Source organism: Fusarium tjaetaba (assembly GCF_013396195.1).
Source record: "Fusarium tjaetaba strain NRRL 66243 chromosome Unknown NRRL66243_c0000141, whole genome shotgun sequence".
Lineage (NCBI taxonomy): Eukaryota > Fungi > Ascomycota > Sordariomycetes > Hypocreales > Nectriaceae > Fusarium > Fusarium tjaetaba.
This window is the reverse complement of record NW_023501337.1, coordinates 141,823-166,458: the sequence shown is the minus strand read 5'-3', so window position 1 is coordinate 166,458 and position 24,636 is coordinate 141,823. Positions and strand designations below refer to the sequence as shown.

Below are 24,636 nucleotides of genomic sequence, written 5' to 3'. Positions count from 1 at the left end.
TTATCTAGCGATGCATATACTCAGAAATCTCTTGCTGGGTTATTCATACTGTTTGTGGGAATTTGGAAAAATCTGTTTAGCGCTGTGATCCGGACATGGCGGCTCGCGTCTCAATGGCGCGTTTGTACGGGGGAGCAATGGGGGGCTGGACGGGATCTAGAGAGACGTAGTCCTCAGGGAGCTGATATGATGCATCGGAGTCAAAGGCGGATAGATCTCCACAGGCAATGAACGGTGCAACCCATCGAGTGCTTCTCTCCGTGTCCTCGATCGTCTCGTCGTAAACCTCCATTTCTACGACACCTTGATCCTTTATCGCTGAGTCCTGCATATTATCATCACCCTTCTTCTTGAGCATGTCATCCAATCGTGAACCAACTCCGAGAGGCTCCTCGAGACTGGCGCGGAAACCGGCAGGAGGCTGGAAGTTGATGCATACGATGAAAGCTTCCACACTGCTTGCGCGACTGCTACGGGGCTTGGCGACGATGACCTTCTCAAAGAAGATCTTGAGTTGGGCGTAGAGAACATCGACGTTTCTTCCGCGGAAGATCTTGGCGACGAACTTGCCGCCGGGCTTGAGGACACAGAGGGCCAGGTTCAGGGCGGCGAAGAGTAGCTGAGACTGGACGTAGATATCGAGGTCATGAAGACCTGTCACGTCAGGAGCTCCATCGCTCAGGACGAGATCAACTGGGTGCGAGGCCTGGGTGCCAGCAGTCTTGGGATCATAAGAAGGATCAAGAGCTGAGAGTAGCAGAGGGACTGTCGCAGGGTGTGTGATATCGGCTCGAAGTGTTGTAATACCCGCAAGTGGTGAAATAGGTTGCAAATCGATCGACACAATCTTGACATCTTCTCTAGGCTTTGGAGCAGCTTGTTTCTCCTCCTGAATCTGCTCTATTTCCGTTGTTTGTTCGCCGTCGTTGTCCTTGGGTAGAATTCCCAGCATCTGTTGTCGAAACTTGGCTTCCTTATCCTGCCAAGCAGCCCTTCCGAACTTTTCGCCCTTAATCAATACGCGTGATAGTACTTGCGACCAACTTCCAGGTGCAGCGCAGAGGTCGACGACTCGAGTGACATCGGCGAACAGGTCGAATTCTGAAGGAGGTTAGCTAAAGAGAATTGCTTGGTCTTAGAAGTGACCTACCCTCGTCCAATTGCAGAAGCTTAAAGGCACTTCGAGCACGCCATCCCTGCTCTTTGGCGAGTCGGTAGTACGCGTCGCGTTTATCTTTTGAGGACTTTCCCATTGTGTCGATGTATCTTGGTTGTCGAGATTGAATTTTTTTGAATCTGAATTTCGTGCCCCGCGTTGAAGATGGTGGGTTGGTGGGGTGCCTCTAGAGAGTACCCCTCCATCAGACGGGATTGGCTTAGGAACTCAAGTTTGCTATTCATTTGGCTGTCTACTTCCACAGGTAACGCTGTCTAATTAATAAATACATAATCTTCGTGTCTGAACAAGAGTCTATCGCTAAAAACCCAGTTCATCTCCTACAACCTCCAAAGCCTCTCTCAAAAGGCTACCAACCTTCTCGTCACCAACTACACCAGATGCTCGTACAATAAGAGGATATAATCTCAGCAAATGCTTCCTCTCATCACTCTCAATATTATCCAATTCTGGAATGGCGTTCTTATCACTCTTCAGCTCGACCAGCTTCTGTAGAATCCACAGTAATTCCCTTCGTTGGCTCAGGGGTTGGGGCATCTTGCCTCGTAGAGGTTGATCAGCGATGTAAGCCCTCAGTGTCAACGCGCACCGAAGAATAAGGAATGGTGCAGCTGTGCTGGCAATCCGAGTGTGGAGAGTTACAGGGGACTCGGCAAACTGACTATGCCTTGGATCTGGTGATTTGGGTGTTGGAGGTTGAATGACAATCGTTGGTTCATCTTTAGCTGCAACCAAACCAAACAGTACTTCACAAGCGACATAAGCCATCTTCGCGCGCTTGGTCGGTAACACTGTTACTGTTCGTCCTACGCGGGGAGCATAGAGGGCTGATAAACCCTTTTCGTGTGTGCCGTTGATGATCGACTCTTCATCTGGCGAGGGGGCATGAATTACTGAAGTCTTGAAAAGGCTTTCAGCATAAGCCTTGCGAGCCTTTTCAGAAACAGCTGCGGCTCCAAGTGCGGGAATAATTAGTTCTCGTAGCTTGTGGAAAGATGCAATATCGAACTCTTCGTCGCCTGCGAAGTCGGTACCTGGAGGAGCAACACTGCAATCCGCGCTCATGATACCATCAGCGATGGCGACTATCGTGGTCCAGATATTCTGGACAACTTCGTTTGGCAGCTCGAGGCTCGTGATCTGTGACAAGGTCACTTCTAAGATGATAAGCGCTGTAGATGTAGCTAACCTCCACGGTTGTGTCGATTTCGTTATCGTAGGGAAACCGTATTTTAACTCAATGGGCTTGCACAAAGCCTTCAAAGCCTCGGAGAAGGAGTTGCTGCGGTAGATGTCTAAGTCCTTCGAGTGCTCAAGAATAAGCTTCTCGAGTGTCTTCATGCTCGCCTTTGACAGCGCAATGTAAGTACGTTTAGGTCCTGGCTTTGAGAAGTTGGCCTGCATAAATGGCAAGACCAGAAAATCCGCAACTTGAGTAATCATGGCAGATGGCACTCCTTCAATATCCGTTCGAATCATTTGAACAGCTTCAAGAATATGTGCCTGTAACGGTGTCACATATTCAATATCCTGGACGTAATTGCCAACTGAGGCTTCGTCCAAAGTCTCTCGAAGGAGTGTCAGAATTCTGCCAACTCGTTTAACTTCAAGATCTTCCTGTACAAGTCGATAGATCTCTGTCAAGGCAGATACGTATGCAATGAGACAATTCTGGTTGTCTTCCGCCTTTTCATCAACAGGCTTGGAGGTCGGAACTCCTCTTGCCCACAAATCCCATGCGCTGTCGATCGCTGTCTTGCCGAAGACAGACTTGCCATCAGTGTTCGTCTGAGACAAAATATGAGCAAGCGCTTTGAAGGTTGCGGTGTTGATATCAAGGACTTGAAAGTCGAGTAGGGTAGTGAGATGGGAAAGTAACTCTTGCCATAAGTGATCGAATGAGGGGTGGCCTGTCAGAATATCAAGGTAATTGGCGAGGAGGCTGGAGATACCGTTGAGAACAACAACGGCAGTTTCAGTCCACTCAGCCCGGTCACTGTCCTGAGCATCCTCTTCTTCATCCGACTGTAGAACTTTGATTTCCTGCTCAATCGATGACAAGAGCTTAAAGACAACAGACTTGACACATATCGACCAAGACTCAGGGCTGAGTCGATCACCGTAGGCATCAAAGATCCTGAGCAAAGTCTGAATTGCACTATTGCGAAGCTCAAGCCTGTCATCAGTGGTGACATTGGTTAGTCGCAGCAGAAGCAACATCCACAATGCTGCATCAGAGCTCTTATGGCCATGATCAGCCGCCATCTTTTCTAGGTCAGGAAGCTCAGTGTTTTGCATCATATCTGCAGTAATGGCGAGTGACTCATTCTTCGCTGAGAGAAAGTCTGACAGCACCCAGAAAAACGTCACCGTCTAAGAAGAATTAGTCTCATTATCCTCATAAAGTTATTAGCAACTTACAGTCAAAGCAATGTTGAGATCATCATCTTGTGAGCAGAACTTGTACAGATTGTCCACCAGGATCAAGAAGCATGAGTTTGGTAACGACGCTAGAAAGTCTGAGCAGATGAGTTGGAGAGAGTTGAAAGAAGACCTAATAAGTCTTGCTGATCGGGTGTCGAGAAGAATGGGGTTGGCCACTGAGCCACGGCGGTAAGCTGGATCGAATTCCCTGGTGATAAAGATGGTGCCAATAATCTCAAAGGCTATGTCCCAGCCCTTGACTAATGTCTCTCCATTGCCCTCAATGATGCTTTGAAGACCATCGAGGATGATTTTGTGAATATCGATATCTGTTGAATGGCTGGCAAGAGAAACCTCTCGGTCACCTTTCAGGAGAGGTGCGAGCGACCTACGGAGGGCCTCAAAGAATTGGAGCTGAATCTCACCACGAGCCTCCTCAGGCAGGGAAGATGTGACATTAGCAGCCTCCAGAACCAGTTTCACGAGAATGTCTGCTGCCCTGGTTCGGACAGATGAGTTCATAGACGAAGAGGTGAGAGTGTCAATCAGCTCATTAGTCAACACGTCCCAACCAGATTCTTCTGGACTGTACTCCAATAATCTCTCAATGTTTATTGTGGCAAGCTCGCCAAGCTTAGCGAGTGCAAATTGATCTTCTTGAGTTGACCCAGAACTCATCTGCTGGCCAGAAAATCTACGGCCCTGTACGACAGGAGCCTTGAGCTGTTGACCATCAGACGGTGACTGCGGCTGAGTGGTGGTCTCAGGCTGCTCAACAGGCTTCTGTGTCAGCAAACTACAGACAGCCGCTACCACTTTCAGGAATGACTCATTGGGAAAGTCAACCGTGCTCTCGATTAGTCTGGATGCCGCTGTTTCGACCGCACGAACCTCGGAGCCGAAGTTGACCATCAACGTTGCAGCTTCACTGTCACCGCCTGCATCTGGTCCTCGGTTCATGGTTGGTGTCCTGCCAGGAGACTTTCCGCTTACGAAAAGGACAAAGTCGGCCTGTTGAAGTGTCTCCAGAATGATACTCCAAGCTCCAGCCAAAGTTGGACCAAGTGCTATGCCCAAGTTCAGCAGTGCCCGAAGGCATAGCAAGTTTCGAGTATTTAAAGAAGCGACAGAAACATCAAATGAGGCCTGTCGTCCTTTGTCGGCTGTAGGGGTGGTGGGCGTCAGGCTATCCACGCTCAGAAGGCCCCGGGCGTTGCTAAAGAGACTGCCATCGGTTGGTGTGCTTGGTGTTTGTGGTCGAGGTTGGCCAGCATTGACACAAGCTGTGAGGACATTAGGTGGGACGGCAGCTTTGCCCAAAGTTGTAAGGAAAGCATCCCGAGGAGTCGATAACTGTAACAGTCCAGCCACATGAGCAAATCGTTGGAAGGCACGGACTAGCCCATGATAATATTCTGAATCGAGTGCAGCATATAAGAAGGTAGAACAGGTCGCAAGTATCGCAGGCCAGCACTCCTCAACGATTGTAGCACAGATCTTAACTTCGGAATGGAGAGGATGGTCATCTAAGGAAAGGGGGTTCAGTGGAACTGGATTCTTCTTAAAAGATGCCGACCTTTCCATCTTCCCTCTGGGCGGAGTACTCTCTTGCTCAGACGGCGGTGCAGGTGAGTCCCGACCAAATTCTTGCCGAGAGGTTCGTTTTCGATTTCTTGTCTCATTTGGGACTGTAAGAGGCAGTATGAACTTGGCTAGACCGTCAGATAGAGACGATATACAAGCTAACACCAGGCTGTAGAGATACGACTCTGGTATACTAGGTGCCTCCGTCTTATCGAGCTGATCAATACAAGGAACGCGGACGGAGCTGAATTGGGTGCTGATACCCGTTGTTGTCGTCTCTGCACCAACCGGCCCTGTCATGAGACCTGTCATGCCACTCGCTTCAGCAATGGCTTGCTCAGAAGAGCCATTTGTGCTTGAGCTAGTTGTAGGGAGTGACGATGAATGGCCCAGTCCAATTACAGCAGGCTTTTCTGTGCTTAAGCGCACGAAGGTAGCGATCAAGGGCTTGAGAACATCTTTCTCTCCCTCTTTAGCATCAAACATTGCGTAGATTCGCCTGAGCAAGGCATGATCCGCAAATATTCCACGGAAAACTTCCATGCACAGCGCTCTCTTCCAGACGGTTTCATCTTGATCGAGAATGTGCGTCAGTACAGTCAACGCCTCACCGCATTCCGATGGCAATATGCCGATGTGCCTACGCAGCATAGTGTACAGAATGCGCACCAGGCGTACCGTGGTCGCGAAGTTCGGTTTCCCCTTCAAGGCCCCAATGAGGAGTGGCATTACTCTGCTTCGTAAAATCTGAGCCTGCTCGGGGTGGTTACTGAAGACGGTGGCATGATTTGTGATGACGGACTCAATGAGTTCCAGGCCGAAAGTCTGTGGAAGTCCCGAAACGCGGATGAATTCTGGTCTCTGGTTTTCAGTCATTAGGCACAGGTCGTTAAAAATACGGTAGGCATCGGTAGCTGCAGGATGGTTTTCTGAATATTCGGCATCATTTGCCGTAGGTGTATCGCCTGCTTTCTTGTCTTCGGCGACAACTTTGTCGAATACAGACACGACCAGTTGCTGTAGCGTCGCTGCTGATGTATGGTTCACAATGGCATTTTTGCTACTTTGGAGAGTAAAGCAAATGTTGAGTGTCGTCACCAACAAGTTTCCTTTAAGATCTGATGCATAATTTTGAACAAGTGAGGGCAGCGCTTGCAAGATCTTGAGCTGCACATCCAGACCAGCTGAGGTTGCTTGCATCAAGGCCTCCAACACTTGGTTCAGCTTTGATCGCGGAAGAGCTTGCGCAACGATGAGACGTTGAAGACAGACAATAGCGATGGCGGTAAATTTGGCGTTTTTGGTACCACATGCGATAATGAATGGGTTGACAAAGTTGGGCTTTTGAGATAGCTCTGCCTCGAGTCAGATATAGCTTCCATGGACTAACAGGGGGTAGCTTGCGGACCTTCAGGCGCTGTTTGTTCAGAAGGATTTCTCAAGTTCTTCAGCTCTTCTAACGATTTCTCCGCGGCCTGTAATCATCATAAGCTGATACTCTTCACATTGATGAATAAAGCGGCTCACTTGTCGCAAATCATTGTGTTTCCTCTTGCTCTCCTGGATGAGATTGGCCAGCTCCGTGGCAAGGAGTTGCGTCGTCATCTTGGGAAATCCGCGCAAGTTCTCGGCTCAGAACAGAGCATGTGAGTTCTCTGCAGGTCCATGCAACCGAAGAGCCCGAATTCTCTTGTTGTTCGATGATGTATCACCCCTTGCGCTGCGTTGATGCTCGTAGGCAGTGATGTGTCCCTTGTAGATGAGGCGGCAGAATTACTCACCGCCTGCTATTCACGTGGGGCCTTGGAAGAGCGACCCTTGCAATCATGCAAAGATGCGCCTTCATCATGACTTCTTCAGAATCTTGTTAGAATTTTTTATTTTATTTTCATATGGTTTGTTGTTCTCTTATCCTATGTAGTTTTACGAAATATAGTGCAATTGCCTTTTGAGCACTGATAGTTCGCTACTATTCCAATTTGAGCGGCGGTTCAAGCATCTCTATCAAACACAATCTCCAAGAAGCTCAACAAATCCCATGACTCGATAGATAAGTTTTACTAAAGCACCTCTCGGATTCCCGGAGAACGGTGTGTACAAATTCGGGCACGTAACTCACACATACCAATGACTGATCACGAGGAGTTCCTCATTGAAGAGCTGTGATAAGGTTAAGAGGTTAATAAAAGAGGCTTCAGCCCCAAGGCACAAAGGTAAAAAGGACCGGTAAATACATATAGGCAATCTACTCATTACCCTCTGTTTGCTGATATCTTGCTTTTGGCTGAAAAGCTAGATATCCTGATGACTGACTCCAAAGGTGTATAAATAAGTGCCTGCTGCAGTGTAGTGTGCAGCCGGCCCAGAAAGTCAAAGGCATTATAATATCCATCGACTTGAGCCTATAATCTCTCCAACAAGCCAGCGCATTCCATCATGGCTCCGGACACCCGGCCTCGAGTACGACCGACAGTCTCCAAACATGGGCTCCAGATCTTACTTAGAGCGCTCGGACTCGACAGCGATCGTTCCGGATACAGCGGAGGCGCTGATACTGATACCGTTATACTATCAATCGACTTCGAGAAGACCGACAATTTAATGGGTGGATTTTCTCAAAGTGATGATAGTCAAGTGGGCATCGCAATTCTCAATATCAAGGACCTTTTTGCGCTGCAGGACAAAAAGAATATCATATCGACATATAACCTGGTGACGGGATCACCGTCGTATATCTCCAAGGCCTCGAAGAAGTTTCTTTTCGGGCAGTCAATGATAATCAACCCAACCAAAATACTAAAGAATATCCAGTCAATCATTCCGAGAGATCGACCTATTATTCTCGTTGGTCACAATGTCAAAGTTGAGTTACGGATATTAGCTCGATTGGGGTTTGATTTACCATCATTGAGCGCTGAGATTATTGATACTGCCAGTATCACTAATGAGGTTTTCGGGGGTCCAGGTTATCCCTTACGGGAAGTATTGACTTCTCTTAACTGCCCTTTAAATAATTTACATAGTGGTGGGAATGATGCAAACTTCACATTGAGAGCTTCACTCCTTCTAACGGCTAGGGGCAGCGATAATCAAGGTCATGCCATGATTAGCACCTTGAGGATGATTTCTACAGAGCCGATCCCATATCGAGCAGACCCCGAAATCAGAGCAGCGATGAAAAAAGAGAAAAGAGCCGCAAAAAGTCGTAAGCAGCAGTCTAAATTCTGGAGTATTGATAAACAGAATGAGATTCGTGCTGAGCGCGCAGCTCGGCGAATGTCGGGTCAGGAGGGGATACTCTGGAAGTGAAGTACCTAGCTATCTCACTGGGAAGGGCACTGGTAATACATACGCTGGTGCAGTGTGGACATAAAGCTAGGGTATACAAATTATTACATTGATTGCTGGTCCCTTATTTCCACTACAATCGAATGCCTAATACGTATAGAATTTTATATAAATATATATAAATACCTGGGATGGGCGGGATAACTCACGAAGTGAAGCAGCTGCCTCGCTGTGAGGGTATTGATGATACGTTGGTATAGCTAAGGCTTACAATTGGACTTCCTCGTCAACACGGATACCTTCCATATCTATCGCCTCAAAGTAATTTTGTCTCAAGACACTAGTAGGCCCGTGAAGCATCCCGCAAGAACCCTTAAATAGCTAAATCTTGAGATTCTTTACTTGTAGTTCTTTACTCAGTATCATGATTCAAGTCGATGGATCGATTGAATACTAAAACTCAACTCATACGTACTACTAAATGATTGAACAGAAGGAAACCTGCGATCAATCCAAGTTCGTGCGGAACAGAACTGCATGTGCGTGGAGCCAACATCGCACATGCATCATCTGAACATAGGATCCAGCTTCTAGCGAATTCGTGCAACATATAGTCTAGCAAATCTCTTTTTGTGGGTTTTGAAAGTTTTACCCAAATGACTGAAAATCCGACTTGGCCCAAGCCTCAGTTCTAATAGAAGGACGCCGCTTGCTGGCTGTTAGTTCGCAACTGCGGCTTCATCGAAACGACCGAACCTACCAACTCCATAACCTTGTTTTTTCACCTTGCTTTCTAGTATCTAAGGACTTTAAACGGGGACGTTGTTGAAGAGGTAAGAGACGGATTCTCCGTTGTGAGTTCGTCGAATAGCCTGAGTGTTTGGTCAGTATCACGATGCACCCACATATGTGATGCAACGTACCTCAGCAAGTGTTCCGGAGACATCAATGACCTTGAGCTTGGGGCATCGCTCAATCTTGTCACCCACTATTGAAGTTAGCAAACCGCGTGAGCACGCAACACGCGCAGAAGCGCATGCACAAAACCAGGTTCAAAGCTTACAAGGAACAGCTAGGAAAGGTTAGCAAAGGTCCTTGAGATGAACATGCCGGGTTACTTACTGTTGGTGACAACGAGACCAGAGAGGCATGAGTTGTTAATGGTATCGATGGCCTTACCACTCAAAATACCGTGAGTAACAATCGCATACACCTCCCTGGCGCCGTGCTCATTAACGGTGGCAGCAGCCTTGGCGAGCTATATTGAGGTTAGCCTGTGTCACTTACAAAAGGTTACGCATAGCTTACAGTGCCACAGGTGTCGGCCATGTCGTCAACAAGAATGGCGACCTTGTCACTGACATCACCGACAAGAACCATGCGACCAACAACGTTAGGTCGGGGTCGCTCCTTGTGGATGAGAGCGAAACCGGTGTTCAGGCGGTCAGCAAGAGATGTCGCACGCTTGGCTCCACCGGCATCCGGAGAAACGATGACGCAGTTGTCGACACTGAGGTTCTCGCGGATCCAGCGGAGGACGGAGGGTTCAGCGTAGAGGTTGTCCACAGGGACGTTGAAGAAGCCCTGAATTTGCGAGGCGTGAAGATCCATTGTGATAACATGGTTCTGAGTCATGGTCAGTAGGTTGTCAAACATCATGTTAGTGAAACACGTACGCAACCAGAAACCTGGAGCATGTTTGCAATGAGCTTGGCACTGATGGGAGCTCGTGACTTGTCCTTCTTGTCCTGTCGCGCATAAGGAAAGCTGGGAATAACAGCAGTGATCCGTCTGGCCGAGGCAGTTCGACAAGCATGAATCATGATGAGCAACTCCATGAGGCCATCGTTGACATCTCCAGGAGCAGTAGACTGAAGAATAAACACATCCTCGTCACGAACAGACTCTCCGATAGAAACACTAGTCTCTCGGTTGGAGTAGTTCAAGCTCATAGTGTTTGCGATATCAATGCCGAGTCTGAGATATATCAGCGACTTGAACCCTCATTTACAGGTGCAGCGTCACCGCCAGAGATTGCGTGAGGAGCGCAAAATGAGGATAACATACCGACTGGCGACCTTGGCACTGATCTCCGGGTGGGAGCTCCCCGAGATGAGTTTGATTTCGTTCGCCATTTGGTCCAACATTGTCAAAGAAGGGAAGAGAAAAGAGCGGGGCGAAGAATTTTTGGCGGCGAGGAATAAATAACCGTGAGCACAGCGCCTCGGTCAGGATCGGGAAGTTCAGGTTGGTATGTGATTCAGTTCGATGATCAACGCCGGGGATAAGGCTGAACGTGATGCACAAAAGAGGGCGAGGTTTGTTTTGTTAGGAACCAGAAGGAAGATCAAATAGCCTCTGACTAAGATCAAAAGTCAACAACAAGGCAGTTCAAAAGTTTTCCATCTTCGGGTGTCGAGTTGTGGAGCAGTCGGGAGCTAGAATACTTTGTATACCAAAAGGCTAAAGGTGCTGGGTCATGTGATTGATGTCGTCTTGATCGCTTTTGATTGACCTGAATTCGAAGTAGATTCACAGAGGCTGAACTCTAAAATGTGTAGGTATGGGCTTGAGGTGTCGAGGTCATGATGAGCAAAACTGGACATAACCGTCAGCTGCTCTCGGGGGTTCAAGAAATATTCAAGACAAGAGGCTTGATATCTTATGGTGAGATTGTACCAATCCCGATAACAATATGCCGGGGTTATAAACTGGGGAAGAGTATAGACTTTAGGTCTTCTTATGATGTGACTTATGACATGATGACTCTCCAACTCGATGAGAAATGGCAGCCTCAAATAAGTCCAACAATTCTCCGAATTCCATTCCACGCTCTCAATTCCTCAATAGAATCAATTCAACGTCATCTCAGCTCTTATCACTCCGCGTCTATAAAGACAAAGAACTGCCCCCAAGTGCCCCTCGCCCCCCTCTATTACCGGCTTGCACCGGAACCTTACCAGGATAAAACTGGAGCAGACTCGAGTTGCTTTCTTTCTTTAGTCGTTTCGCCCCAGTCAGACCCTTCCGAGAGCATCATTTGTCAAATCGCACGACTTATCTTAACTAAGCAATCTTCAACTCGACGACTGATTTACGACTTTACGATTTTTATATTCCAACGACCGGCCATTACACTCCAATCGAGCAGCCACTTCCTCTCTACGCACTCTCGAGTCTATCGGATCAAACAGAAAAGCAAGCGCCACGTGATCCCGCATCTCGTCGAACCAGTGATTTGATGCCCCGTCACAACCTTTCGCCTTCAAACTTCACCGCTTGCCCTCCTCATCTATCTCATGCAAACCATGTTGGATCCGGGTCATCTTCCAGCATGGCACACCATCATTCCTTTTCGCCGCGGCTGAGTCCCGCTCTTGCTTCTACCTCGTCTCTCCACGATATGGCCCGCAACCGAAAACTCCGCCTTCTCGTCGCCGCCACTGGACCCCGCGATACGTCTTGGGCGCAAGCACTCGTCGTGCGCCTCTCGAAGAATCCACAGATTGAAGCACGAGCGATCGTCGACGATGTAGTCCCGCGATTGACACAAATGATAATTGTTATGCAGAACCGGGGATTGGCTATGGGAGCCGGCGATCGGGCCGATGATATCGAATTCTATCGGCAACAAGCATTCGAATTAGTAGAGTGGGCAGATCTGATGGTCTGCGTGCCGCTCGATGCAGATAGTATCGCAAAGATGCTGGTAGGCGTTACAGATACATTCCTCGGCGAAGTACTCAGAGGATGGGATACCCAAAAGAGCATTGTCTTGGTCCCCGGCATGAGCACACATATGTGGTCAAACCCAATGACCAAGAAGCACATGAGTAAATTGCATCGGAAATGGAACTGGATACGTGTGGTGACGCCGATATTATGGCATTACGAAGGATCGCCGAACCCGAAGCGAGTACCCAACTGGAACGGTTTTAATGAAGTGCTGGGCATTATAAAGAACCAAGCCGACTTGCTAGGGTTGGGAAGAGATGTTGAGGTCGCCACCGCAATGGCAATGACTGATAGTGCGGACGTAACAGTCCAATCCAAGCTACCGCCGGAAATTTGGACCATCATCCTTGATTATGCAGGAGACTGGGAACTTGCGAAGGCTCTAGGAATGTACACCAACCTACCGATGCCCTCACCATGGACAAGTCAGCCCAGAGACCGTAACGATCCGTTGAAGGTGTACGAGCACGAGCTTGAGTGGACAGTGCTGACATGCAACTCCGCGGCGATATGCAAAAAGATATCGCAATCTCCACCAGAATTCAACGATATATCAGCACTGGTAATTAAACTAGTGATCAAATTTGGCCTTATTGACGTGTTGGCGTATATGGAAGCCAACCGCCCTGATCTTTTTAAAGCATTTGACGGAACGACGTTACCAACCAAAGCCTCCGCTTATTATCCACGTACTGATGTGCTGGACTATTGGAAACAGAGCGCTTGGTTCAGAGACCGTCATGTATATGACGCAGAAGCTGTCGATGGTGCCTCAAAGTTTGGGCATGTTCGTGTTTTAGATTGGTGGTGGCGTCGGTCTGGATTGAACATGCGTTATACAGAGTCTGCACTGGAGCAAGCTAGCGGAAATGGACATCTCTTGGTTCTCGAGTGGTGGCGCGATGCAGCAGCACAGGACGACAAAGTCGTTCTACGACCGGGCCGGTCACTATTATGGGCAACACAACATGGACAAGCTGATGTGCTGCGGTGGTGGGACGCTTCAGGTATCCCTGCTGCTCATGGTGACAGTGTCGCCAAGATGGCAAGCCGCTGGGGTCAAGTCGAGGTCCTGGAAACCTGGAGACGGCTGAAAGGAGATGACAAGCTCGTGTTTGACGCTGAGGTTCTCGTTTCACCGACCATATTCAAGCACTTGGCGGTGCTTGAGTGGTGGCGTAACTTTGCACATGGAGAGCTCGAGGGTATGGAGGGTCGAAAGCAGATGGTAGAATTCCGGACGTGCAACATCGAGGAGGCTCTTGAGGACAGCATAGGAGATCAGAGCGCAGTTCGACGATGGTGGACACAGAACGGGTTGAACCTAGGACTGCGAGACGAAGAGTGGCTCAAGACACGGTATCTTTAGAGCACACCTAGACCGCTGAGACTCAAACGTCCACGACTACGCCACAACTCAAGGATGGAGACCAGCCCTGGTTCCGGGGCATTGGGTCCAGCATAGGTGTGGCAGTTCAGATCCTTGCGTGGCATTAAATGCATGTGCCGCATGGTAGAGTAGGATCAATGGAGGTGCCAGCTAGTACTAGCATCGGGTAATGGTGATCATGTTGACGTTCCTGGCATTGGTACATATCTTGGAGCGCAGGCGTCATTTGAGATTGATTGAGGAGTCTATTGTTGAGACTGGTTTATGTTCTTCAGGCATACAGAGCGTTTCTTTTGATAGGAAAAGGCAGGGTATGGGATACAGGTTTGGGAAGACACGAAAGCGTGAACTGGTAATAAAATATCAAAAGTTACGTTTGTGCAATTTGGTCAGAGCACATTTGGTGTGAAGTTCGTGACACACACATATCATCTCTTTGAGTATTTTCAGCTTGGGGAATATGTGTTGATCCTAAGAGTGTCTGCCTATGCACTTCAACGATCGATCACATTGAGATACGTATTCATGATTCAGCATCGAATGTAATCAGACGAGTTACTATGCCTATCATCTTGGCATCAGCCGCCAAGATGAATGATATCTGGGGGTGGATCCTTATGTTGAAGACGTCTGATGCCGAAAAATCAGTCTCGTCGACCGGGCCGGTTCACTCGAAGATATAGGTAAGAGAACACGACTAGGGAATAATAGTCTGATGCCCGACTACCGACGGCTCATGTCTTAGTTTTCAAGCATATTTTCAGCTACGATTTCGGCCTCAAGTTTTGTTATCGTGACAAGGATTGCACTTGTTCTCCACACACACACATAAACACCCCTAGCTCGATCAGATGCCGGTTCCTGTTTGTCTCAATTCTCTTCTAGAAGACATTTCTACCCATTCACGAGGATGAGAAAAGGTTCTATACTTGCCTTGTGGCGCTGGGCTTACAGTAGTTCGTGAGGACGTAAGGAACCGGGATGTTGTACCGATGCTAGGAACCGGGAGAGCAACATACTTTTTTTTTCAGCCTCTTTATACTGAAAATGGAGACATTCGTAGAGCCGAAAATTGAGAATGATACAAGAGGGGCCGGGTGGTTCCGTGCCCACAGTTTCATTGCAGTCCGCTGGTCCGTTGAGAGAAAAAGATGGCACGTCGGTGATGCCACTTGATATTGATTGAGGTGTCCAAGTTTTCATTACGTTTCGCTGGCTCGATATTCGTGGGGCCCCGCGAGCCCGGGACTCAGGATTCTCCAGATTTTTATCTGGAGAGATTTCACCTTGTTTGCTGGAGCTTGCGGGGGAAGTTAGAGATCTTGACAGATGGATAGATCTGGGGAAGTGCTGTCGCTGGGTATGAGTTGAGTGAAGGCATTCGCAGAAATTTTGTGTTGCAGATTTGGAGAAATACAGAGGTTGATTTGGGGTTTGGTATGGAGGTGTTAGACTCACTCTAGACTGCATACAGAAGAATTCCGCATTCTCCATTCTCTTATCTCTGCCAGAGATGTCCTTCTCCAACCAAATTAGGCGTGGTCAGGGGTGGTACTGATAAGAAGACAGACTCCATCTTTCTTCTTTACAGGGTTTGTATCAGAGGACGGACAGCAAGTCAGGTCAGGTCAGGTCAGAATGTCCCTCTAAACTACAATCGACAAGCTTTTCCTTTTCTCCAATTCTCCTCTCTTGTTTGGTCTGTACTTGAAAAGGAACCACATCAATTGGGCACAATATCACTCACGTAATAATGACTCGCAACGAAATCGGCCACAATCCGACCAGACCAGACCGGGATCATACACGCTTAAACCCATGCTTAAAATTAACCTAAGTTAACTTGAGCAGAAAAAAGAAAACGAACCGCGTGCAAGTTTTCCACCATCTTCCCCCGCGATTCTCCTCTCGTTCTCGTGTGACTGCAGCAAGATACTTCCTCTAGCGCAGTAGTTTTGCTTTGTTCTGCAAGTAACCGCTTTTTCGGTACCGAGTACCGCACCTGATGATGAACCTTTCCCCACACGATGCCTGAGCAAATGCGGTACGAGAGCCGCTGTATTTCATTACGTACGAGATGGAACTCGTTCTTGACCTGGTCTGGGGTAAGAACCTTGCATCGGAGCCGCGTATTGGAGTGTTTGCTTCGGAGCGCGCTGGAGCTGGACTGTTGGAGATGTTCTGATGATCTCAGGGTAACGGTACTCGGGATAGCCGTTGAGACTGAGCTGAGTGCAAGGAAAGGTCTTGTAATGGGAGAAGAGGAGTCCAATGTCACTGTTTGATGATCATGGCTTACCAGGGGGGATTAGTGAGCGACTTTCTCTTCAACTCACACATACACATTGCAAACAACACTCTCTTTCATATGAACAGCATCTATCAACCAAGCTTTAACCGCGGTGGATTCCCCCTTCTTGTCCCGTCTTGGCCACGCCGTGAAACTGCCTATCTCTCTCCTCTCATTCACAACCACTCTGATAACCGTTGCCCGCAGTCCCCATACCAAATAGACAAGGATCGGTCCCCAATTCTCGCTAATCCTGGGCTCGCCTGTCTTGGCAGCCCCTCTAGCGCTCCCCCAAACACCACGGAAATCCTCCCTCAAGCCATCACTTACACGGAAAATCCTACACTACACACACACACACACAATCGCTGGGAAAAAGCCGAGTCATGGCTCCTCTGCTATTCCCCCACATAATGACACTCTGTCGCCCGTACTTACCATTTTGAGCCGATACAACCGGCCCGGTTGAGGTGAACTCGATCTCACCTCTCTACGGCTTTAGATGATCAGCAGTGTTTGACACGCCGTTGAATGCATAGCTTATCATGCCCCTGTCCCTAAAGGCATATCCGTTACCGCGGTGGAGAGCTTGGCCTAGCGCTGCATACCTTTCTCAACTCCATATGTCCTACATCGGGGAACTTGAGCTTTCTGGTATTGGGAATGCCATAGCTCTACCTCCTTGTCATGTTAATCGACATGATGAGCTCCTCTTACAGAAAACCGGGCCGGTGGTCATGACCCATAATCTTGATCATGGTTACAGTCAACTTGATTCTTAAAGGGCGATCATCCCCCCTCCCTAGATGTTCTTATATCCAGGCTTGTGTCTCCACGACATTGCTCCCATAACCTCATCTCCATTCCACTAAGAGTCCTACTCTTGTAAGAGATTGAGTATTCAAGACTGATCTCGTCTTTGTTAAACTACTGCCCTTCATCATGGGTTATCAAGAAGACCCCGAGTCAAAAGCCGTCGAGGCTCCCAACGTTTCAGACACTTCACCTGGTGTCTTGATCGATCACAACTCCGTCGACAGAGAATATGGCCGAACCGTACGAGGTCTCTCCCCTCGACATGTTCAGCTCATGGCCATCGGTGGCTCCATCGGTACTGGTCTCTTCGTTGGTATCGGTGGTGTTCTCTCCAAGGCTGGTCCTCTCTCTGTCGTTCTCGGTTACTTGATCTGGGGTGTCTTCTTCGTCTGGCCTTGCAACTTGTGTGTTGCCGAGATGTGCTCGTATCTTCCTATCCGTGGTTCCATCTTTGAGCTTGCTGCCCGTTTCGTCGACCCTGCACTTGGTATGTTTCGCATACGAATGTCGTAGAATTTCAGCTAATGTGGAACAGGATTTGCTATGGGATGGACATATTTCTACGCCGGTCTTATGCTTGTTTGTGTCGAATACAGTGCTGTAGCGACACTGATGCAATATTGGGTTCCTGATATCAATCCTGCAGCTTGGGTCGCGATGGCAATGGTCGTTTGCGTTCTTCTGAACGTTGTTGCTGTCAAGTAAGTACAAATCGCAAAACTTCACTTATGGACAGTTCTAACAAACGTTCTAGGTACTATGGTGAGGCTGAATTCATTATGGCTTCTCTGAAGGTTATCCTCCTCTTCGGTCTCCTCTTCATCACTCTCATCACCATGTGCGGCGGCAACCCCAAGGGCGACGCATACGGATTCCGATACTGGAAGGGCGGCAAGGCTATGCAACCCTACCACGCCGAGGGAGATCTTGGTAAATTCTGTGGCTGGTGGAAGGTTGTTCTCTACGCTGGTTTCACCATTGCTGGTCCCGATATGATCTCTCTGTCCTCTGGTGAGATCGCCAACCCTCGACGAACTATTCCCCGAGTCGCCAAGCTCATCTTCTACCGACTTGTTGGTTTCTACGTCTTTGGTGTATTGGCTGTTGGTATCATCTGCTCTTCTGATGACAAGCGTCTGCTCGGTGCTATTGAGAACAGCGCCGCTGGTGCTGCCGCTTCTCCCTGGGTCATTGGCAGTAAGTTACCCTTGCTCTTTGAGCACACAAACACAATGCTAACAAACAACTAGTTGAGAACCTTGGTATCCACGGTCTCCCCAGCCTGATCAACTTCCTCATCCTCACCTCCGGTCTCTCTTGTGGTAACGCCTACCTCTACTCCTCCTCCCGAACCCTCTACGGTCTTGCTCGCGATGGCCAGGCCCCTGCTTTCCTCATGAAGTGTAACAAGGCTGGTGTCCCAATGTACTGTGTCCTCACTGTCAGCGTCATCAGCTGTATCACCTTCCTTGTCGCTGGCGAATCCTCCGTTACCGTCTTCTTCTGGTTCGTCGACCTCACCACCACCGGTCTCATCGCCACCTACACCATGATGATCGTTGTCTTCATCGGTTGGTTCCGTGCTCGCAACGCTCAGGGCATGGATAAGTCTACTCTGCACTACATCGCTCCTTTCAACCCTTGGGCTGCCTACCTCGGTCTCTTCCTCGGTGTCACTGCCCTCCTCTTCATCGGATTCGACAAGTTCGAGCCCTGGAGCACTCAGGGTTTCGTCACCAGCTACTTCTGCCACGCTTATGCTGCTATCCTGTTCATTGTGTGGAAGGTCCTCAAGAAGACCAAGTTTGTCAACCCTGAGACAGCCGATCTTGTCAGTGGTAAGAAGGAGGTTGACGAGGAGTGCAAACACTGGGAGGAGGGTGGTATCGAAGAGAACTATAAGCGTGAGCTTGCTGCTATGCCTTTGTGGAAGAGGTGCTGGGAGCGTATGTGGTAATCGGGAAGGATATAGCTCGAAACTGTACAGATGTCGTGGTAGTCATCTAGGATATGTCTGGCAGTAATACCCCAAATACATGTTCATTTAAGTTATGTTATGCCATTCAGTCGGCGATGTGATTTTGTAGTTCAACTCGCTCTATCCTTGAGCAATGTGGTCCAATCCTGAGGTATCTGTCTGTACGACAACCTCTAGTCTTCAAATTGTCGGCCTTGACGGGGTGTCTATGTCTATACAATTGAGGGCCTTGACAAGAGCCGTAGCTAGGCATAGGTAAGATACCCCGACCATTCCGAGAAGATCAACTTGGCCTGGACAACTCGTGTACCTAGGACTAATTCTACAAGGTCTCTTTTTGGTTACTTATAGATATAATGCAGTTATCTTTCTAGCTACTCAAATCGACATCAAGATAGTTGTTGATTTAGCAACTTATCGAACCTGAATAGCCTCTTAGCATCAATACACCCACATAATAGCAGAAATCTTATCAAAGCAATTGTAACATTTAAAATATTGAAATCAAGAGTAATGGAGATAAGTGCATTGACAAACCGTTTTGGATGAAAGCGAGGTAAGACTATGGCCTTCATACCTACCCTGCACCTCCGCGAGGTCTCGAAACTTCCAACGAGCTGCTGACTTCTTTACGGACTATAGCACATTGATTCTTCACTAGCTCATATCCTATCGTTTGTTGTCGCATAATTTCCTTGAGGAAAGGGAGTATCGCTATCAGAAACATGAAGATGCCTTCCAGAACAGGTTGGTTTTGCGAAAAGGCAGGCGAAGATCGAATCGACCCATTGCAAAAAGCAAACATGGGATGAAAACTGGTTGACGCATAAACGAAACCAAACATTGTTCCAATACTACATACCCGACTCCATGGAATAAGAAAGTTGATGCATGCAAGTATCCCATTGGCTGTATAACGGCGAAGTGCAGACTGTAAACGGACTCAACGAACGGATAGATAATTCGGCATTTGACAGCATTTGATAACACACTACGAACAGTTGGCTCTAACATGTGGAGAAGACGTTGCAATTGACGCAGCAGGGAAACAAAAAAGCAATTTACATGACCCCATCAAGATGTCAGCTTTGTTTGATGCAACCTCACCCAGCTCCATTTATCTCGGGATCCCATATATCCGAATATCACAGATCCTTTTAGTAGCAGTACGGACTTAGGGGAGGGAAGAAAACTCGGGACCTTGATCCTAAGTAACAAAAACAGTTAGGTAACTTAGCATAAGTTTAGGATGAGTTTAGCATAAACTTAGGATATCCTTTACTGAGTTGATTTGACGCCTTATATCAAGGTCTGGTGTTTTCTTGCTCCCAGAGGACGGAGTAGGCTCAATGCAAAGACGGGGCAGTAATTAATCAAGGAACCTCGCAGCTCCAATTATTCGTTCCAAGCACAGATAGCCTAAAAAAGAAAAAGCAAAAATAGGAAAACACTGGAGCTATCAAACACCAGGATGACTGGTGTTTCATGTGATATATCGATTTCTTCCTCACAAGGACAAGGCTGTGAGTGAGAGAAGAGGCAAAAAGGCCAAAGTTATAACCTGAAACTCAACCAGAATAAGAAAAATAACCAGACGATCTGCTTATTTATTCGGGCAGACCGTTTGTTAACAGTAGGAGTTGGCCGAAGGAAACAAGGTCCTTGCTGCTCCCGCGTTTCAGGGGCCGGTCTTTTCGGAGCGGTACGGCCTGATATGGGATATCGCTTGATGATGAGGATGGGGATAGACGTCACAGGTTGAAATGTAGAACAAACGGAGGCCGAAGAGTTGTGAATGCGTTTCGTATCACACCTCATTTAATGATTTATTGGCAATATACAGAATCGAACGATAATCAATATCCAGGCAGAATAGTATGCCCCGGCTTTTGATTGCTCAGTCAATAGTCTTGGCCTGCATGAGTCGCTAGCTGCGGGTTTACAGCATGGGGTGGCTGAAAGTGGCATTCTGGTGAACGAACTGTTGTCCACCATATCAGGTCTAGCTAGAAGAACGAAGGAAGGGCATCGTTTGTCCAAGGTAGTGAACGAGCGAACGGACTGTGAATCTTGGTAGACGAACCACGAGGGAGCCTGGGATATAACATCCTGGCTATCTGCCTTACCAGCATCATGACAGGCGACAGGCTAATTGATAACTGTTGCTATGCTGGGAGGCTGACGATTACGTTTGGTCATCAAATGAATGCTGAAGCTCATTGCATTTGTGATAAATCACGATGGACAAGACCGCCTCTACCGCTAGGGAAATTTCCGGTATGACGCCGGCAACGTTGTGAGAAGTCAGAAAAACGAGTCATGTTGTGCTGCAAGCCCAGGGGCAAAAAAAGCTTGGGATACGAAGAATCTCACGATAGCTCAGCTCTCAGTGGCAGAGAAAAGAAAAAGGGAGAAGCTCCTGGTCTGTGAGCTATCCGCCTCTGGAGGGAAAACCTCCGTCGTTAATTTAGCGCTGGTGTTGGTTGTGTTTCTAGCGGGCAATAAATCGGCCAAGATTCCAGCCTCTGATAGACAATGGAGTCTTGTTGGTCTTCTTTCTTTGATGTTTGTTTGTCCACTGTTATTTGTTACATTGGACAACTACCTTAGAGGCGTAGGTGCGTTACCCGACAAGATTCGGCTGATTGACACCAAGGATTGAGAAAATCCCTTGGCTCAGCTAAGCTAGGCCACGTATAATTAATTGCTGGCGATTGATTATGCTCAACTTTGAGCTGAGCAAGACGAGGATTTTCATTAGTGACCTGTAGCCGCCATCTCCGCTGACGCGGAACCGAGAAGCATGGACCTAGATGAGGTAGTATCGTGCAAGGCGATCTACAGTTGAAATATATTGCTATGGAGATTCCAAAGGGATGATATAAACAAAACTGATAGAAACTCCATAGAGATGCTGTATCGTAAACGTGAAAAGGGGAGGCTGTGAGGCTCCGGATGACATTCCCGTGCCGCACTATGTGAAGCACGGCGCGCCGATGTGTCTTTGTATTTCGGGAGCCGAACTCAAGGCGAACAAACATGTGGAAGCATGAACCAAGAGCTAGAACAGCCAAGCTAGCAACGGCAAATATGGTAGCTATTTACTCTATGTGGAATGCGTTTGGAACATTCGTGAAACCAAACCGTCGAATGTGCACGGCCTGAATCATCTGATAACGTATAATATCACAAGATTTGAAGATGGACATCATCTGGTGGTGAGATGGAACCCGAACGGATGGATTGACAATTACTCAATCACAATATCCTTACAGCCCCAGCCGAAATTGACAGCTGTGTTGATCAACCCCCTAAGAGGGAGATCTGGGGGACCTCGTGATAGCTGGGCCAAGCAAAGCCTCCTCCATAACAAACAAGACAAGAGCACGCAAGCATCTCGTCAAGCAAATATCCACCAGTCAGTGCCACGGACCTCGCTAGTGAATTCAATCACATCCCTTCCCTGGGTGCTCCGTCATAGGTACGGATAGGTAGTAGTCATAGTTAGTCATATGCATGCCATCCCTTCCATCGCTTCCGCTCCCACCACCAACCGAACGCTTCAGGTAGAACACAAGGCACAGGGGGAGCTCGGAGCTCACAAGCAAGAAAAAACTTTACCATGGGATGGTCTTCGGCTTAGAGTTAACATATGAATCAAGCTTCTGAACTCAATTGTGCTTGCAGAAAGTTAATTCGGCTTGTTCTTCCAGGCTTCCTTTTCTAGTTGATGAGAACTTCTGCAAGGATCTAATGTTAAACTAAGTTAGGGGTGATGAACGACAAGAGGAAGGAGATCGTCGCCGGATCTGAAAAGAAGCAAAGTTGGACTGCCACGATTGGATTGGTTAAGATCCCCTTGATTAACCAGTCTTGGTATGGGATGAGAGTTCTTGTGCTGCTTCTGGCTTCTTGTTCCTGGATCCGTTTTCCTTTTCTTCTCTTGGGCTTCTTTGCTTCCTTTCCGCTGTGCACCGCCACTTCATCAAAGCTCAAGCTTCAATAACTGATGAACCTTGACCGTTGGGCGGCCTGCGCTCAGACAATGCGCTGCAGTAGCTGAATGAAGCAGGACTTGTCCGTCCAATAGAACAACACGAGCCCTGGTTATTACAGCGGACTTTAAGACATCTTCAGCGGCCTCAACAGTCTTCAGCGCCCTGCTTGTTCAGCGTACTGTAGGGGGACCAGCGGGGAGCAGATCCTCTACTGCAGGGGTCCATTTCTTTTTTCCCCCCTCTCCCATTCTTCCCAGAAGCCAGGCCAGGGCATGGCGAGCATGGCTAACTTACCACGGTCTGGATAGCGTGCCCGATGGACCCGCGCTGGCCTCACCCCGTCTCTGGAGGCTGGAGCTGGTTGTTCTCTCACGGGGGGGACCCCTGGACATGAAAGGGAGGGGAGCGTTTGGCTCACCACCGTCACCACCATTCGGCACAATCTAGCAGTCCAAACGGTAAATCCTTGTCCATTTTCTGTTTGAATGCAGAAGGGAGAAGATGAGATGAGATGAGTTAAGTTGGTTGAATCGAGTCGAGCTGAGTTACAGATGAAAACGGCAGCACGAATTGCCGGCGGTAATTGTAGCCAAGACCTACCACTCTGTGCCACTCTGTGGGTTGCAAATAACCAATTCAGGCCTTTACCGGGGAACTTGATTGGACGGGTCAGCTAGGATCGGAAAGATCGAACAGCAATGGAAGGCTTCTCTGCAAGGCACAGATGGTGATAATAACAAGGACCCTTACGGTATACGTGCCGCGCTATAGGGGACTCTGAGGCAAATTGCATTCGTAAATCGAGCCTCCAGCAGTTGAACTGACCTCAGACTCAGCTCCATACAACACCGCTAGTCATTCTCTGGAAAGGCGTGCCCAATCCCGTGAGCTTTTGGGGGAAAAGCCATGACTCTCTTTTGACTTTTTGACTTTGTATTGAGCAAATGATGGCGGGGGTGTTAGCCGGGTTTGGCTCTAGCTGGCCACTATTTGCAGGTGGTGTTTATGCTTTAGCTGACACTGGACTTCTGTGAATGGGTGAATTGGACGGAGAAGAAGTACAGATTCGAGGGTGATTTGCAGTTTTGTTTGTACGTATTCGCGCCACCAGACGCTGTAAGGATAGAATACGATATTACCTGACAAGCCATTCTCTCTCTTTTGCTCTGATATTTTTGTGATACTAATCATTATTATTACGATTCTCTCGTGCCAAGTCAACCCCTGTTGTCGACGCACTCCTCAGTTCATGCTCTCCTTCACCTGACAAGACGGACAAGACGGACAGTGGAGGCTCAATCAAAGTCGCTTAGATCTCTCTCATTTGCCCTCTCGCGTGCTGGTGGAGAGTCTTGCCAGGTTGTGATCGCTCGCTCGGGCGGGATTTAAGCAGATTGCGACCGGGGATTCAATTGAAGAGAGACACTGACAGAGTGAAAGTCTTCAGGCTCTTCTTCTTGATCTTCATCTCACACCCTCTCCCCTTCTTAGCGCACGCCTCCTCAACTCTTACACCCCCGTAACTAGCTAACTCATACCCATGTCAAGCCAGATCCAAGTCTGCTGAACCCACCTGGACTTTCACCGTCCGTCCCTATTCATCTCGACATCTGCTTCTTATTCCTCTGATCCCCCTCCAACTCGTTTCCCCCTCCTATACTTGTATTCAATATCGTTAACGGTCGTTCGTTCCATCTAGCGGGAACTCTTTGAGGGGAAGATTCGCAGTAAAGCGAGATTGATATCGCACGGCAGATCGAATATACCATAACGAATCCCTGGCTCGATATGGCACGCCAATAAGACTAGTCTGGAAAACACCAAAAGACGAGGCGACTTCTTAATATTATCTAGCAGCGTCCCATCGGCAAATCGCTTGCGATCGACGACTAATATTTTCCGGGATTGCTATCTACCGCGATAATATTTAGAACCCACGAGCCGCCTCCTTGGCAG

The 24,636-nt window shown here is 48.3% G+C and overlaps 5 protein-coding genes across 5 annotated transcripts; 2 read left to right on the top strand and 3 right to left on the bottom strand.

Moving 5' to 3' along the window:
* Positions 1-76: 76 nt before the first annotated feature.
* Positions 77-1,253, bottom strand: FTJAE_7169 (23S rRNA (-2 O)-methyltransferase; the record flags this gene model as incomplete). The annotated part of the gene is made up of 2 exons (XM_037353858.1): positions 77-1,101; positions 1,151-1,253. The coding sequence occupies 2 exons, from the start codon at positions 1,251-1,253 to the stop codon at positions 77-79; spliced, it is 1,128 nt and encodes a 375-aa protein (XP_037205774.1).
* Positions 1,254-1,477: 224 nt separating this feature from the next.
* Positions 1,478-6,790, bottom strand: FTJAE_7168 (MON2 Peripheral membrane with a role in endocytosis and vacuole integrity; the record flags this gene model as incomplete). The annotated part of the gene is made up of 4 exons (XM_037353857.1): positions 1,478-3,550; positions 3,599-6,540; positions 6,594-6,660; positions 6,713-6,790. 4 exons carry the CDS (start codon positions 6,788-6,790, stop codon positions 1,478-1,480), a joined length of 5,160 nt encoding a protein of 1,719 aa, XP_037205773.1.
* A 2,492-nt stretch (positions 6,791-9,282) lies between these two features.
* Positions 9,283-10,620, bottom strand: FTJAE_7167 (ribose-phosphate pyrophosphokinase 3; the record flags this gene model as incomplete). The annotated part of the gene is made up of 7 exons (XM_037353856.1): positions 9,283-9,345; positions 9,397-9,461; positions 9,537-9,545; positions 9,596-9,731; positions 9,782-10,099; positions 10,150-10,450; positions 10,541-10,620. The coding sequence occupies 7 exons, from the start codon at positions 10,618-10,620 to the stop codon at positions 9,283-9,285; spliced, it is 972 nt and encodes a 323-aa protein (XP_037205772.1).
* A 1,187-nt stretch (positions 10,621-11,807) lies between these two features.
* FTJAE_7166 (SIS2 (cycle-specific control)) lies at positions 11,808-13,577 on the top strand (the record flags this gene model as incomplete). The annotated part of the gene is made up of 1 exon (XM_037353855.1): positions 11,808-13,577. The coding sequence occupies one exon, from the start codon at positions 11,808-11,810 to the stop codon at positions 13,575-13,577; it is 1,770 nt and encodes a 589-aa protein (XP_037205771.1).
* A 3,253-nt stretch (positions 13,578-16,830) lies between these two features.
* Positions 16,831-18,711, top strand: FTJAE_7165 (proline-specific permease put4; the record flags this gene model as incomplete). Its single annotated transcript, XM_037353854.1, has 5 exons — positions 16,831-17,191; positions 17,240-17,405; positions 17,459-17,901; positions 17,955-18,650; positions 18,692-18,711. 5 exons carry the CDS (start codon positions 16,831-16,833, stop codon positions 18,709-18,711), a joined length of 1,686 nt encoding a protein of 561 aa, XP_037205770.1.
* Between the last annotated feature and the right edge of the window lie 5,925 nt (positions 18,712-24,636).